General features: G+C 36.3%; 1 protein-coding gene across 2 annotated transcripts in view; it reads right to left on the minus strand.

The window, feature by feature from the left end:
* ADCY8 (adenylate cyclase 8) overlaps positions 1-18,203 on the minus strand; it is a 127,904-nt gene that overhangs the window by 11,428 nt on the left and 98,273 nt on the right. For both annotated transcript variants that reach the window (XM_080580712.1, XM_080580711.1), the window contains 5 exons: positions 16,380-16,581; positions 13,082-13,174; positions 11,215-11,387; positions 8,316-8,397; positions 2,853-3,011 (listed from right to left, as the gene is read on the minus strand). In XM_080580712.1, the coding sequence (XP_080436838.1) occupies positions 2,853-3,011; positions 8,316-8,397; positions 11,215-11,387; positions 13,082-13,174; positions 16,380-16,581 (709 nt within the window). The remainder of the gene's footprint in view (positions 1-2,852; positions 3,012-8,315; positions 8,398-11,214; positions 11,388-13,081; positions 13,175-16,379; positions 16,582-18,203) is intronic.

Genomic DNA, 18,203 nt, shown 5'->3' on the forward strand with positions numbered 1-18,203 from the left:
TTTTTTTAATTAAAAAATGCCAAGGACTTATTCTCCACAGCTCCTGGTATGCTTTCCTAGTGGATAACATATCACAGCTGCACACGTTCTCTTTTATTTGTCCTTTTTTTTTTTTTTCTTTTTAATTTCAACTTCTAGCCATTGGCTCTTTCTGTGTCCTGGCAGTGCAAGGTCAAAAACTGGCATGGTGTTGCCCAATGTCTGGGTACTTTTGTTTCTGTTCTGGGACTTCTCTTGATATGCTGGTATGGAGCAGTTGCTTCTCAATGTTTTTGTTAGTGTGCTTTAGGAAATGTTACTGCTTTACCCTCATTATTAAAGGACTGCACCCCATACACTTAATGTGAACACCTTAGGTTCTTATTCTTTCATCATTCTGCTTCTCCCTATAAGAGCATCCTGAACCCCTGCCCTGCACTTCGGTATGCTCTTAATGCTACTGTTTATCTAGACTTTTTAGTAGTGTGTCCTCCAGTGAAAATAGAAAAACCCTACTAGTTTCCAAGTTCACTGCCAGCCTCTTATTCAGGGGGAAAAAAAAAAAAAAAAAAAAGAGAGATTGATTACCATATTACCCTTACACTTTCCTCCACTGAAGAACATCTACAGGGTCATGGAAGTCATACTCTAAGGATATTTCTGTTCCCTTCCACAGATATAGAAAAAAAGTAATACACAGGCTAGTTCATTGAGCCTTATGGAAAAGGAGACAATATGCACTTGAAGCACATATGCAATCAGACATACACTTTCTTCGGATCTTGAAGATAGAAAAGAATTGGCTCATCCTTCAGCTGTTCAGTTTTTCTATTTTTGGTAAGAAGCATCAAGACAAAAATAATATATCCATGAGAAAATGCTTACAGTACACATTTGGGAATTCATGTTTTGAGAGCAGAGAAATTAACTTAATGGCCAGACTTGAACAGCAGAATTGATTGTACTGACATGTGGTAGATGTTACAGCCAGCCAACTCACACATAAATCATCCACAAGTATAGTCAGTCTGGGAAATTGCCCTACAAAATGCAAAAGTGGTGGCAATGAATTCAATGGCAAATTATTGAAGCATCAGCAATGTTCAGTGGGGCATCTGTTTGCTTCTGAAGATTATTATGCATGTGAGCGTATGTGAATTGATGTGTAAGAGAGGACACATATTCCCTGAGAATCTATAATGCAGATATGACAAAACACTCTCATGGTTGGTATCAGGTCTGCTCCATTTGCAATGAACTGTTTTAACCAAGTTGCTTTCGCACATCCATTTTCTCATGTGCAAAGTGGTGTTTTTATGACCATTTAATACCCACAGAGTGGGTATTCCTCAAAAACATGATTCCTATAGTTCCTTTCCTTGCAGGTTCTCACTATGTCACCTTTCTCTTGGTGTTATTTGAAATCACATATTCAGAACACAATGATTCCTCATTGTGTAGTGTAATTTGGCTGCTTACATCTATTTTCAAATTGTAGAATCAGAAAGAGGGAGACCTGAATCCATTTTGCTACACAATGAATCTTAGTATGTCAGAGTTGGCAACTTTAATCTTGAAGCATTTGTTATGTCTTCATTGTTAAATACAATTCCAACATTAAATGAGAAAATCCCAATTTTATAATTTCTGTCTTTACTCACAGATAATAAAAAAATATGCATTTGCCTTATTTCAGATAAAGATTAAGTGATTTCCTGCTGTTTTCAGAATCAAATGCTGATCTTTCCTATATCTCTTCAGCAATCCCTCTCCGAATTCTGTTTTAGAAATATGCAAAAACTCCATCACCAGCAGACTTTTTACCAGTTTTCCCTAGATCTGATAGACCTTCAGCACAATTAGCTTACACTTACAAAGCTTTTCTATGTGTATTGCAAATACGCTTTAGAAACAAAGCTACAAACTGTGTTTCTGAAATGGGTGCTTTGTTAATTGCACAGAAAAGGCAATTCAAAGCAAGGCAATATGAAATGGCAGAGATGTTCTCTTGGGTCTGGAGATGCAGGAGGCTTGGGTCTACTGCTGCCTATTGCACAGATTGCTTGCATAATAATTGGCAGGGCTTTAATAATACTTCTGCAATACTGGGCTATCTTAAAGTTTCACGGGTATTTTGTTAAATATCTGTAACTTTTTTTAGGAATATTTGATGTTCATAGACTCAGAAGTTGGGAGGGACCTTTGAAGGGTCCCATTAGAAGCAGGAACAATTTGGTCAGGTTTCTCATGGCCTTTGCCAAACTGGAAAGCTGAAGATTTTACATCCTCTGTGAGACTTTGATGCAATATCTAACCTAGGAAAAATTTTCTTTCATCTAACTGGGATTTTTCTTCCTGCAACTTGTGTCCATTGCATCTTGTCCTTCATCTGAAAAGGGTTTGTCTTTGTCTTTTCTATAACCAACCAGTAGGTAGTTGAAGACAACAATAAGATCCTCCTTCATCCTTTTTCTCTTAAGGTTGAACAAACCCAGTTCTCTCAGCCTCTTGTCATATGTCGTGGTGTCTGAAAATACTAATAATTTTAGTGGCCCTAAGCTGAAATTGTTCTGGTAGGTCTATGTGTGGTGGGTCTACTGGGGACCCTAAAGCTGGATGGAAACAGCACTCTATACGCAGACCTAGAAGTGCAGAACACAGGATAGTAATTTCCCAATTTTCCTAACATTAAAACATGATTTTTTAAAAATTCATTATTTATTTATTTGTTTTTAAAATATGGACCAGATGCCAAATACAGGCAGTATTTTTGTATTGAGTACTACTGAGAATGGTGTAAAAACAATTCCTGAACAGATCTGTTTTTCTTTTGCTAATTAAACAAAATTTTCAGAGATAATATTGATACCTACTTCATTATCCCGGTCCTTCTCCAGGAAGTGACGGGCAACATGACTGGGTAAAATATTCCGTAGCATATTTTCATTGTGCTCCCTTAACTCCTTCATTTCATTTATCTCTTCTTTTGCTTGAACACGCCAGAGAAAATCCAGCCTTGCTGTGTATTCAAGCTGTAATTTCAGAAATAAAAGAAGTGCAAAAATAAAACCCAACAAGATAAGAGTAGCTGTTGTATTGTCATCCTGGAAGGCTGCTCCTGCCATGTAATTTCTTCAGCATTGCTGAAGATCTTTGACTCAGAAAGAATTTGATTTCATTGCCAGAAAAAGTATCCTTTATTTGCCTTGTGTATTGTGAGTGCCTCAGAGAAATATTGGGACTAACAATATTTGTCATTACTGTTATGGTCAGTGGCTAGAAATTTTCAGAAAGTTATTTTCCTCTTAAACACCTTACTATTATTTAAATAAAAACATAATGGAATCAGACAGGAGATTAGTAATTGGAAGATATTAGTATGAAATAAATATGTTCTCCTTTTCATGTATATATATATATTTAATGAAATGGGTTTCATGAGGAAATAACAAACATGATTCCAAATACTTTTCAAAGTAAGGTGTTTTACTTCTTACAGATGAGCATCTTTCAGGAAAACTAAATCCAAAAGTCCAACACAGTGTCAAGGAGGACTTTCAAGTCTGTGGCACCAAAATGAGATATTTCTGTTGTGGGGACATGCACTTGTATGTTTTTTAAATCTTTTAAAAGATAGTGAAAGATATGCTATTGGCATTCCCTTGAGTACTCAGTCGCTGTTGTACTGGGGATCCAGGGTTTGCACAGTAAGAATTTCAAACCCACAAAGTGGCAGTGCCTGATAAGTTCTAACCAAATTAGATCACTTTCAGTGCTGCATGTATATAGAGCAAAAGTAATATCCCTGCACAGCACAGTTTATATATAAATACATATATATATATATTGCATATTTATACATGTATATTTGTATATATAAAAATGGAAGCTGTCTGCTAGCTGGAGAGCATGCAGAAACATCACATTTTTTGCCTGAGAGGCACGTCTTAATACATGGACAAGACCACAACTGCCAGGACTTTTGAGTGCATGGCACTGAAGGACAGCTTTCAGATTTGAAGGCAGGTGATACTTTAGCTTGCACAAGGCCTGTACAAAAGCTGATTTATTAAACTACAGCCTGATGGAAACATACCTTTCTGTGATGCAAACTGAAAGAGAGGCTGTATTTTTGAGACTTGAGATGCTTTAAACAGAGATAATAATCAAATATTCAGCAGAGGGTTATATAGCATCAGTAAATAAATGCATATTCTATTTGAGAGAGACATCAAATGGATTGCCAAAAGGTATTGGGATAAGTACGTGGCTGCGATATAATTCACATAACAAGGGGAATCCTGCAGTGGGTGGGAATGGCTAAGACGGGGTTCAGGCATTGACTAGTGACTCATCTGGTCCATGTTTTTCATTGTTAGCAGTGACCAATGGCAAACAGTTTTGAAGAATATACAAAAGCACCTTGCAAGGGGACTTACAGTTTGACTGTACTAGATGAAGCTTTTCGTCCTAAAAGCTAAAAATGAGCCTGATTTGATATAATCTTTCAAAGCTTGTATGCATTTTAGTAGTGATTTACATTTTCTCTAAATGCTATTGCCACCTTTAAAAACAATCAGTCTCTTTTCTAATTCTAATATTTTGATCTTCCATCTTGTGACTGTTAGATTAACTGCCCTACCCCTCCCCCCCAAAAAAAATAATCCTGTGTCAGGAAAATATATATTTAAAGCATTTTTCCTGACATTTGGAGTTTCCTTGTCGTTCACTTTGCTTTTGTGCTAAAAGAGAGAGCCCGTACATGATCATATCTGACTTTTATCTCTACCAACTGACTGTGAAGGCAACACTGACTATAATTTTGCAAGAAGATCTTAAGGTATTTTACAGATTGGCTTGGAGCAGGAGCTGCTGGTGGATTCTAAGGTCTTTGATGCTTCAGATATTTAAAACCACTACAATGAAAGGTTTTCAAAAGGCTGTAATGCATTTTTTTCACAGCTGAGTTTTTTTTTTTCTTTTCTTTTTTTTTTTTCCACATCTCTAAACCTAACTCAGAATAACAACAGTTTATATTTTAGATAATTTCATTTTGGTTATTTATAATCTTATTGTAGCAGAAAATATTTTTCTTGGATCTTCAATAGCTGAGATGACGCTGATAGTTCAGAGGTAAGAGGATGTCCTACATACGAGGTTTGAAAATAGTTTTAGGAAGATGTTCTGCTAAGTTCTGATACTTGCTAAAACTAACAAAATTGTAGGGTAGAATTTTGGGTTTAGAAATACGAGTACAAAATAGAAGTAAAAATATCTGACTGCAACTGTCTGATCTTGAAATGTTCAAGTTTTCTTGTCCTGCCATATATCCCCCATATGCACTCCTAATTTCAATAGCTAGTGAAGAGAATAGAGCAGACGCATTACACAGCAAGCCTAGCATTCCCTATGTCCGGTATTGCTAAACAACCCAATCTTTCTCCGGACAATTTCCATATGCAAGGAAAGGACAAGGTAAGGATCAGTGTTGGAGAGACAGAATATTTTTTCATTTAAGAATGAGAAAGGAGAGGGTTTACATAACAAAAGGGCACATTCAACCACTGAAAATTGTCTAACTTCAAATAAAACAAGCAAATAGCCTTTACTCACTAATTTAAAATCTGTGCATAGAGAAATTAATGAAGAGACCTGTAGCATAATATCAGAATTAGATATGTATCTTCCTCTCTTTTTCTCTTTCAATTGTAACAATCTCCTCTTCCTATTTCCTCATTCTTCCTTGTTTTCCCAAGCATGAAGAAGGTTAAGGTGGTCATGATTTCTGCAAATAGGTTGCCTTGTAGGGATGTCAGTCCTTCCTCCCTTCCCAAAAGTCTTTGGAGAGTAAAGCTACAGCTCTGACATCCAAAGGTTAGTGTGTACAAAGCTGCCTGTGCCAGCCCTGTCACAGTTCAAGTTGTCCTTTGTACCAAATAGCTCCAGAAGCAGAGGAGCAATCGGTCAACACTTGCCGGCGCCAGAACACCCATCTGCAACCTAACAGAAACCAGAGACAGTCTTTGACCTCTGTTTCATAAGGTCTCTTCTTAGGTCTAATTTCTTAGGTCTAATTGGAAATTGGAGTGGAGGGAGAGGGAGGACTGAGCCTTCTGTGGGCAGTTTTATTCCTTCTGCATTTGTTAAAACTTTTTTTTTTTTTTTTTTCAAAACCATGGTGGTAGGTTGCACTCAGGTTTAATAGGTTACTTATTTTTGTGTCTTTTCACGAGAGATGTATTTCCAATAGAGAAGACTGTACGTGATATTGTATTTTGGTAAGATTTTGAAGGATCTTTTATGTTCTATTTAACTCATTAAAATGATAAAGTAGTACATAAACACATTTTAAGTACAGAATGTCTAACCTCAAAATAGTCCACAATACTTCTCTCATGAACTTTTTTTCAAGTTTAGCTTGCAGAAATATTGTTGTAAAATGTGTACTACTCATCTTAAGAATATGTTTCTAGATGAAATTGGCTTTCTAATGAGGAATTATTCTATTTGGCCTGATGTCATAAATCAGTGATAGAACTATATATAATTACGGGTTTAGCACAAGAGAATGCCTCTATTTTTTGGTTAAAATACAGGTAAGATTGTAAGAAGAAACTGACTTTGATTAGACATACTCACACAACCTTTTCTTGATAAGAATCTAATTTAAAAGTCTGTCTGCAAATGTGGGGATTAACTTTAAATCACACTGGATAAAGAATAGCAGAGAATTAGCTGTTCAGAAATTAAATGCCCATAAGCTTGATCTTACAAAAGTAATCTCTTTTGCAAAAACACCTAGAATGAGGCATATCTTGAGCTATTCTAATTCTGCAGTTTTTAAGAAGTAAAGCTGTGCTGGAGGACAACTTTATCAGATTTAATGAATTCTCCATCAGTTCATACAATTGAAGAGGTTTTTCTAATGTGCTCTGGATTATTATAATTCTTTTTATAATTTATAATTCTTTTAATATATATATATTTCATAGTTTGTATTTATACAGATACTTTTAGGCTAACTTTATAATAGTAAATAAAACAGTGCAAGAAAATGTTCTCAGGCATTGTTTTTGGATTTTGTTAAACTGATAGATTAGCCCTATGAATCATTTGGGAGAACATGCAGAGGTAAGCACATGTCAGGGACCATTTCCAAGGGCAGTTTGGGTATAGCCACTCTGTTTTATGGGACAAGGAAGATTAACAGGCTGGAAAAAGGCTGTGTTGTGCCAACAGGCCTCCAGGCTGAAGAACAGTCTCAAATACCCTCAATCAGTTTTTTGTAAAATACAAATGTTTACACTCAGATTTTGATCCTGAAGAGCATTGCTGTCTTAACTCTTACTCTATCGTAATCAGTGTTTCTTTCTAAATGCTTACTCTCACTTTAGAAGATTGCCAACCCTTAGAGTTGTATCTTTGCTTATGCTAAGAATTTCCTAGCCTTCTCTTGTTGCCTCACTCCAATTAGGATCTACAAATGCTGGTATTAATCAGCCTAATCCTCTTCAAGGGAAAATCTTTAAGCAAGTTGAATATGCAGGACCATGTCTAAGGGCAATTGTCATTGATGCTTCCTTTAATGTAGGAGTTCTGTTTGTCTTTATGTGAACAGAAACTGCCTGCAGTCAGCATGCTTGATATGCAGTGCCATAGAGGTTGTCAGTCAGAAGCACTGCAAAGGAAACACCCTGCTTTAGATGTATTTTAGCGAATGTGTTGGTTGATTAACTTTTATTTTGATACAGTAGTTCCTTGATTCCTCCTCAAGTATCAGTCCTAAAACACCGAGGCATCTAAGTCCTTGTTATGATCTAGGACCAGGTGAAAGCATTCCTGCAAGTGGTCCATGACCCAAAGAAGTCAGTGTTGGTGCTTAGACCTCTATAACCTCAAATTTTCCTCAGTTCCTCAAATGCGGTGTTTTTCTTCTATCAACATATTAAGTCATTACAAGGGAGTTTTATTTACTGATTTGTTATTCCCTTTCTTCATTTTAGTTTTATGCCTGCTCAAGTGCACAGAAGTAGTCAGATGACACTGGAATTGCACAAATACCTAAGATAAATGAAGTCCCATTTGTTTGTTCAACTTCTATAAACAACTACAATATAACTTGCCTATTGCTGAATATATCGCACATGTTCTTTAAGAATGCTAGGCAGTGTCAGATGTAGGCTTTCTTTAATCAGATTCTGCATATGGCTTATTAAATTGTTAAAGGTCATATGCTCAAGTGGATAAAAAGGCAGTTGGTATTTTGAAAGTAATTATTGTCACATCCTGCAATTGCAAGTGATATAGGGAATGGTTGAGGCAAATGTTTGCATTACCTGTTGACCATGATAAAATACGGCTAAAAGGAACATTGCCATCAGTAGTAAAGATGCCTCCTTTGTACCCAGGAAGTCGGTTCTGGAAAAATAAAATAAAATACAGTTATTGATTTGTCAGTGCTTGTTGTAATCATGCAGAAGTTTCATTCTGTAATTCCCTGGTACTTTTTTTTGTTCATTAAAAAGTCCTCTGTATTTGAACATTTAACTTAGAAATAATTAGTTCAAGAGGACAGGCATGTAATTAGAGTGCTTGCTGTTTGGAAACAAATGTATTAAATAACTAAATTGTAGCCTACAGTAAGTACACAGAAGGTGATGATCTTTCTCTTTCAAATGTGATATGCAAGCTCTGTGCCAGTCATTCTGCTTTCCTGGGAGCTTTATAAACAACAATGAACACAACAACCCTTGCCATGTACAGGAGGTTGTATCTGCATAGGGAAAGGTTTAGGTTGAATCTAGTAAAGAGAAACTTCCAGACTGTGACAGTAAGAGCCCAGCAAGTGGGCCTAGACATAAAAGATGGACCCCAAGGCTGTTGTTGAAATTTAAATATCCCTATATTTATTTTACTGAGACACAAAGAGGAGAGCATAGAATTGTTTGCCTATACTGGGAAGTAAAGGAAACACTTGTAGATAGTAGGGAAACAAAGAAGATGAGTTAAGAAAGTATGTGTCTATTTTCTGCTGAATGGAATCAGAGATACTGTGTGTGGAGCAATGAAGAAAGTGTGATGAAATATGGTGAAAAGAGCCCAGAACAGTTTAAGTAGGTTTCAAATACAAGGAGGAATTGCAATTATGTTGAAAGATGACAAAACTGAAAAAGCCATTATCTCTACAATGCCAGAGGGTTTTAAAGAGGCATGTTTCTCAGGGGGGAAAGACATAAATGGAGAGGTTGGGGAATTGGTAGTGCCAAATTTATAATAAAACAAAAGGGAGAAGGAACAAAATTTGGAGCTGAATGGAAACAGATACTTGACAATTATTTCATTGAAGGTAGATAAATGAAGATGAGGAAATGACTAAAAGTTGCTTAAAGTGTGAAGTTGTGAAAAAAAGTCCATATTGGAGTAAGCAATGAGTGAAAGGTGGAAGAGACTTTGGGACACGCTTCTGTATACCTTGAGATATAAGAATAATCATAGAATCATTTAGGTTGGAAAAGACCTCTAAGATCATCCAGTCCAACCTTAAGTAATGCACAGCCCAGACCCTGAATCCATTTACCACAGTAATTTTGAAAAAAAGATAGATGATACTTGTCAGAGGACTCCCATGACAACTAGAGCACACAAAAAAGTGGACCTTGACAAGACTAAACCAAACAGAAACTTGCTTGGGAGTGAGGTAACTGAACTGACCTTGTGGGTCTGATGAAGAATGTAAATACTTTGAATTCAAGTGTTTTCCCATTTTGCAGTTGTAAGAAATATGGCCTCCCCAGGATTTCATTCTGAAAGGACTCTGATACACTGGCTGAGGGCAGCAACCTCGAATAGTTACAAATGCCTCTATCATTGGATATTGTAGTAATGTAGTTATAGCCCCAAATATATGAGACAGATGAGTTTTGTATTAAGTTGCAATACCTTTTATTCAACTATTTAGTATAGCTAAGAAAACAGAGAAGCTACTGAAAACAGGGCCGTGAACCTTGTGCTTCCTAATGTCAGAGGTGAAGCTCAAGTCCTTTTCCTGAGTGTGGAGCATCTCAGCTGAGATGAACTGTTCTCCTGGACTGTTGGCTGCTCTGAAGTATATTCCTGGCTGTTTTTTCCTCTGTGGTAAAGTCCCTGGAGAGTTTTATTGCCATGGGAAATAGAAACTATTCTGAATCTGAAGATTTTCATGCAAGGATAAACTTTCTTTGCTGTGCTTAATTAGTGGAAATAAAAATATGATCATGACATCATCAGACAATGACCATGATATCTACTTCTAGTTAATGCTCTTGGTCAGAGTATTATTTCCTTCCTGTCATTTGTTTTATTTGCTGGGCTCTGTCATGAGTATACTGTATGTTATATGATTAGACAGTAAGAGCATAACTAGGATTAGAAAAAGGAATTGCATCTCAAGTCATTAGTATTTTGGTACTGTAGGAAGCTAGTAAGGAAAGATATGTGTGCAGAGCCTTATTGTGTGTAAAGACGTGGCTGTTGTGAGAACTACTTGCACTGCAAATGCATGCTTTTCTGTGCTTTTGCAGTTCTTCAGTTACAGGTTTTGCTGGCATGCACTTAAAAGCACAAGCAGCAGCACAAGCTCGTCGAGTACCAAAGATTAAAGATGTATTTTTCTGAATGAGCTAAATCGCTGCTACTCTAGGTTCAGAGTTATTTAACACTTGGAGCAGCTCTAGCTGCAAATCGTGGTGGATCTTCTGTCCTCCCACTGGCTCTTCAGCTCCTCTTTCTGACAAGACAGTCTACAAAATGAGATCATCCTCGTATTCTTTATATCTCTAGCAACTGTATGCTATATTTTGAGATTTATACGGGTAAAACCCTGCCCCTAAAATATCAACTGTTTACTCCTGTTTTCTTAATTGGAGGTAAAAGTTTACATCAGTACTTCTGGAGTATTCAGGACTAGAAACAAGCGGTGTATATGCACTATAATATATTTTTAGCAACATGGATGGACTATGGGAAACTTAAGAGATAATCCCTGCTCAGTATTTAATTTTCCTCATGAAATGAGTACTTAAATAAAAAGGCCTGAGAAAAAAAAAAACACATTATAAATCTTGTTAGATTAGCCGTTGCCTCTTGTAACCAACCCTATTCTTTACTATTATGTTATCCAATATGCGTACTCTCTGGTAAGACTTGACCTTTTACCTTGTTAAAAAACAGTTCTGAAAGGAAACTGTGAACACTTACTCTCCATTGTGGTTAAAGTTGTCATATTGCAGAAAAAGTGAAGCATAAATGGTCTCAGTCAGCAGAGAATAGATCGCAATCATGATGAGAAGTACTGCCAGTTTCAGGACAGAGTTGAGACGAAGAAAGACTGCACAAGTCACCATTGCCAGCACACCAGTGAAGACAAAATACTGAAGAGAAAATGACAGACAATTACTTTTAGTGATTAGTGATTATACATTCACTTCATTGATATCTGCATAAATGATCCAGTGATCAGAAGTATCAAAAACTATTGCTCTCGAATTTGGTGCTCTTGTAAGTCTTAGCATACAGACTACTATAGAAACAAAGTGCTCATATAGAATGTTCAATTAAAACTTCTCTTATTTTGCATGACACCTCCATATTAGCAGAAATGCTCTTTTGCACCTTTATTGCATTTTCATAGTATTAGAATGGAAAGGGCATCCTGTATAATGAAAAGAGGAAAGTGAGAAATGCTGTATGTAGTAGCTGGCTAATGAAAAGTCAACAGTGAGAGTCCTTTCTATTCCTTTGGTTCTAAACTTTCACAGGATTCACATTAATTAGGACAGGAGAATCATATTCCTGCTTTATCCTTTTCCCATGCTACCTGAAGAGAGGATAAAGCCATTATCTACATACAATATATACAATTATCTATTTATTTATTTATTTATTTATTTTTAATATTACAAGTAAAGCTCAGTTTCACTATTCTCTTAAAATGTGATGCCTGGAAGTTTTATTCAGACTTCATTTTCTAATCTCATCATTGTCTCATTTTTCTCAATGATTAGTCATCTGTCAAATGCAAACCGTGCAGCTGATACTGGATATAGAAAAACAGTCATGGCCATAAGCTATTCAGATTTGAAATAGCAACCTCAACACACATGGTCCAAATGTAGTTTAAATTAACTCCTATCATACAGTCTTAGGAGAGACTGCAGCACTCAATTTTCTGACTACAGTTTTTTCTTTAGTACAGTTCCTCTGTGGGAAAGAGTGCTCCTCTGCAATGTGTGGCAATATCATGACACTGCCATATGACATTCTAAGCAACATGCACATAACCAAACCATTGATGTTGCTGTCTGCTTGCTCATCATAGAGAGGACATTTTTGTTTGTTTCAAATGGAAATTTAAAATCACTGCAGTTTTTTGTTGTGTTTATTTATTTATTTATTTGTTGATATAAAAAATATTATTAGTCTCCTCCATTAGCTTCCTAAGAATTAAGTAGTATGTTTTATTGAGGTGATGCATTGAATCATTGCTGGATGTGTTTCCAATTATTTTTAAATACACAAGACAGGCAGAAAAAGCTAGAAATTTGGGCAAATGAGATTCTGATGCTTACAGAAAGGAAGCTGGAAGACTTAGTTTGGTAAAGCATTTAATAATGACTTGTCATTGATTTCATACATGAACAAGGATATTACTAGCCAGAGAGGGCTTCCATTTTTCTTAATGACTTCTGTTGAAGAAAAAAATAATAATCTTTACTTGTACCAAAATGCAGGTCTTGTCACATCTCAGTGTCTCATGTCTACTCACATTTCAGCTGTCTGCTGAACGCTGTCTGCATATATACAGGCTGAACAGCAAGGACAATAAAAACCTTAGGATACATAAAGATTCTGGTTGTAATGTTCTATTAGGCCATAAGATTGATTCATTCTGTAATCCATCTCTACTTTTTCTGCCAGCCTATTGATAGATGACAAGGTTCAGCTTCACAGTCCTATTAAGGCACCTGACTCCACCACCACTACACAGGTCATTGATTTTAGTTAGTAGTCGCCATGTAACTTCGGTGGAGCTGTGCCTCAGATTCAAAAGTACCCTCAGAAATACCTCAGGATAGGAACAGATGTCTGTAAAAGATGCAGATGAATTGTTGAATGTCTGGTTCTTCAGGGGCACTGGTTTGTCAAAATCACACCATAGCTGTGAATAAAGGAAAAAAGAGAAAAATAAATAAATCGGGGCTACGTTGTGCGCTAGTGACTAAGTGCTTGTGTGGCTGTCTGGCTTGGTTCAGGGGTGGAACTGGCTGACCTGCTCCTTTCCATATGAGCTTCCTAACTGCCAGCAAGGGCTAAATGGACAACATGAAGACAGAAAAGTGGGAATGAAAAGGAAATGGGAAAGGTATTCACACTACAGGCATTTAGCGTCTGGGTAGCCTTCCTATTCAATCCTGTTCCCAAAGGTGAAAGATGAGCTCCTCCAGGAGTTTCAGAGGACTGACATTGGACTCTTAAGAACTACCATGCGATAATGTCTATATTTTGCTATGAATTATAGACAACATAATTATATTGTGAGCATAAAATCAAACTATATGTGTACACTTGCTTGAAGGCATGTTTTTCCTGCTATGCTGTTATGGATGGTGTTATCCTTCTAGGGGTGGGAAAAAATCCCATGGCATCATGACATGTGTCAAAGAATAACATGGTCCCAGAATTGTGAGACATCTAGAATGTAAGGGAACGAAAAATGGTTCATGATACAATGTTTTTGATAATAACATCTAGGAGAATTTCAGAAAATACAGCATTTTAACTGCATTCATTTTAATGGTATTTCAAACTGGCTGTATTAAGTATAAATAAGACACCAGTGTTGAATCGTAATATATCATGGTCTTAGAACACAGGAAAAAAATCATTAATGTTTTCATGTTTTGACAGTCAAAGCAGATGGAGTTTCCCGTCACATATATTAATCCAATCTGGATGTTTATACTAGGTCATTTCATTAACCTGATATGTACAAGCTAGTTCCCTTGTTCCTCTTTCTAAAAGTTAGATAGTTTGTTTAATGAAGCCCAATTACTTAAAATTAAATTCTAATGAATTTTGAACTTGGAACTCTCTTGTTTGTTCTTTCAGCAGCTCAGTCATCTCTGAAGTGCAGCAACATTTTCTAGGTTGTCTATCCGGTCCTGCATGACAACAGATAATGGTAACTTCTGCAAGTTCATGATGTGTATAGCACCTCTCCACAAGGCAGAGTGCCATCTCTGGGTGCGTCTTTAAATGATATTCAGGATCATAATCTTTTTTTCTAATGTTTTAATAATAAGAATGTACTTGATATAGAGAATCACTAGACTCATTTGCCCATCTGGTGAAACCAAAGACTTTTGTTAGAAGGTACCCGAACCTTACTTCCCTCCAGCTGGCTGAATTTGAATGCAATGTATGCACATAACTGCAAGGCTGAGCTGCATTACCTGCTCTTAAATCCACATAGGTCCCTATAGTGCTGCAGTCCACCATATGGAAAGAAGTGGCTGCTGCAGTACCTACTTCATAGAATTCACTTTTTAGTGGTGTGCAGGAAGTAGATAAAAATAAACTATTATTAAGGCAGGATTCCTTTCCATATAAATTAATGATGTATTACATACATGCTGTGGTTTCTTGTAGAGGTGAGGTCTCAGTGCCTCAAGTCACTGCAATTCTGAATATAAGACAATAAATGTAACTATTTCTTGCCTTATGGAAGCCCACTGGCATAAGAGTAAAACCAATTACATTTCTTATGACTATTTTTGGATTAGCCATCACACAAGATTACAGTGGGCACAATCTTCAAAAATAATCCGCAATAAACCATGAAGAAAATCTTGTTATCATCATATCAATAGAAAATTGGGTATAGTCACCTTGTTCAAAGAGCAAGATTCATTATACCAAAATCTTTCCAATTTTTCAGACATGATATTTGTCAAACATGATTTTAAAACCTCTATATTCTACAACACACCTTAGTGATCCATACTATAATGTAGCACTGTCCTTATCTTTAGGAAGTTTTCAGCCCTATTGAACATCCTGTCATCAACCGTATTTATATTTTCTCAGTGGTGACATTATTCTTTCTCCAAACGACTCCCCTGTCAGTGACTGCGTGGTATCACAAAGAAACCAAGACACATGTTGAGTTCTAGTATATTGGCAACCTGTGCTGTTATAGTTGCTATTATTTCTATTGTCACTAAATGCTTTCTTGGTCTAATCTTAAAGTAACAAATATCTATGAAGAACAAAGTTCAGATGAAAAAGCACAGCTACATCCATACCCAAAAGGTTCCTTAGAAGAAGGAGGTGTGATAAAAATGTTATTTTTAATCTACCAGTGAGATATTTACTGTCTTCTTGGCTCAGCTTTCAATACCTACCAGGTTGTACGATACTATTATCTGCCTAATTCATGCAAAGCTGTCTCTTATTTCTAAAGACATCTGGATAATCAGAGCTTTATTGTATTTGCACCTGTGTTACTCTTTTACCATGTGACATGGTGAAAATGACATGTTGGCCAGGCTGACAGTATTCAATTAGCAATAATTTTATCTAAGCACAGTTGTGAAACAAAATTTGGTATATGCCTTTTCTCACAGATATGCTGATAAAATCTGGTCTAGATTTGTCATACTTGGGACTTAGTGGAGACGTACATTAGGAGCCCAGTCAGACCATATTCCTAGTGTGGACACTGGAGAGTGCAAAATCTCTTTATTGGGACCAGTATGATTAAAAGACATCTTTGGGGATACTTGTTTTTCTGCACTGACTATAAAGAAAGCTGAAAGCGACCATGACCATAGCTTGATACTTCAGCTAAAGTGAATCTGGACTGAGGGGAGTTGTTAAAACCCCTTTAGGCTTTTAAACTTTTCTCCTATACTGAGGTTACTGGCCCAACTTCACCTTCTCTATCCTTTTCCTATAGGTATTTTCTAGTTTTGTTGACCCTTCTCATTTTTTAGTAATGTAATTGATAGAACTGTGAGATGAGGAATTTAATACCTATAAGCGCTACGGACTAACAGTCCTTAAGAAAGTATATCAGAACATCAGAAAATTGTGAATTATCCTCAAACTGTGGATATATTGAACAGAAAATGGCAGAAGGGTTTTAAAAATAGATGATCCTTATGAGGGAGAAATAATTACGTATTTCAGAAATACATAGTTTAAGCAACAGTCTGAAATTCCTGAAGCTGTGGTACTTTGCCTTTTATATTTAAATCATAGCTGGCTTATAAACACATTAGTTAGCAAGTCCTTTAGCAAGCTTAATAATTCATAAATCATATTTTCCTGTATAATAGACCCTGGTTCCCTATGAAGCTTACGATATTTATGATGGCTCCAAGAAAATTAATCAGAATAGATGCAAATATAATGACATTCCTGGCCAAGTAGGTCTCATTAATCCAGCAGCAAGTTTTCCGGAGCATTAAGGGTAAACATTTGTAATCCTCTGCTGTGGTGATTAGCACAAGAGCGGAGTGCAGCATAATCAGAATAGAAAATTGAATGACCATTGGTATCACCCTGGAAAGAAAAATAAGAGAACCCAGCATTAAACCACATCACAATACTACTGCTAATAAAAATAAATGCGCAAACAGTTAACTCTAGGAAAAATCAGTTTTCATAAATCTGAGACAATTACTCCAGGGGAAAAAAAAAAAAAAGAGAGAGGGAGAGAGAGAGAGAGAGAGAAGCAGAGGCATGTTCCATAGGTCTGTTACTATTTCACTTGTTTTCTTGCTGAGAAACTGCTGTTGAAGAAATAAGCAAGGGAAATTGCTGCCAGTGCCTCTGTCTGTCTACCTAGGGTCTGAACAATCAGAACATCCCTTCTTTCAGCATTCAGTTGTCCCTTAAGTTGCTTTTGGAGCAAATCTATTCACACTGTAGGTTTCTGACTCCACCTGTGTATGAACTGCTTCCCAACCCCAGTAGGCTAGCTTTCTGTGTGCAGTTTGGACGAGTGATATTTTGTATACAGCACAACACAGGTGTCTTGAAAGTATACTACATTTTTGGTCTCAAACTGTAAACTCAGAAATGACCAGTAAAACAATGCAGCCTGATTTCTGGCATGTCAGAATATGGTAATTACAGAAATGTGCTCTTCTCATCCTAATCCAAAACATAGCACCCTACCAGCTACTAGGAGGAAAATTAACTCTGTCCTAACTGGAACCAGGACATCCTGATTTTAATTAATAGTGGGTCAACTGCGGCTAAGAATGTCATCAATTTTAAAACAAACAAACTGATCTACTGTTTTCATGGAAGACATTCAAAATATAAATCATATGAAAATATGTTCTGTGGTCCAAAAATTTTAAAATAAAACATGTAATTTGGCATACCCTAAACACTTCATTCGTGTGAATGTGATCTTTATCCAAGTATTGTTAAATATGTACATTGAATAGACAATTAAATTCCTTTGAGTAAACCATTAAAACCAGAATTTCTTCTTGTCAATCTTTCATTATATTTTTCTAAATTTGTTCCTTTTTTTCTTGCTTAAATCTGGGACATGAAGTCAATCAAGTAACTGACATGCCTGAGAAATGTGGTAAATTGTTTTAATTCACTGAGAACAAAGCACTCAGCACTTCATAAATCAAGTTTATTGTCCCTGTTTCTGCCAGTTATTGTCCTTTCATATCTCTTTTCCCAAAGATTTTTATTTCAATTAAACCCATGCAAATTAAAAGTAACTCCACTTCTTCCGTAAAGTTCCGATCTCTTCACACTCCTTTCCCTTGCCTTTTTGCAATACAGAGTAATTAAGTAATTAAAATTTCTAGTAACCTAGTTGTATACATGCCAGTACTCTACAGTGACATAATTGTAATTTCTCACAGGAAAAAAATCTTTGAAAGAGATTTGAAAGAGATCAGAGCATTCCACGGAGACTTTTGCAATTCCAGGTAGCTAAGTGTAGGTGAGAAGTACTCTGCTTCTTAAACCCCCTGTAAGAGTATGTTTTATCTTATTGAAAACATGAAGATTCAGATTTGACTACACATCCACTATCCCTCATCTTGCTGAGTAAGGTACAATACTATCCCTATGCCTGGGCCTTATTGCAAGACAAATTTAAGGGTGTAAATGGAAACAGCAGTGACAATATCACCACAGCTTTTCTATCC

The sequence above is a fragment of the Anser brachyrhynchus genome, assembly GCF_964034855.1.
Source record: "Anser brachyrhynchus genome assembly, chromosome: 2".
Classification (NCBI taxonomy): Eukaryota; Metazoa; Chordata; class Aves; order Anseriformes; family Anatidae; genus Anser; species Anser brachyrhynchus.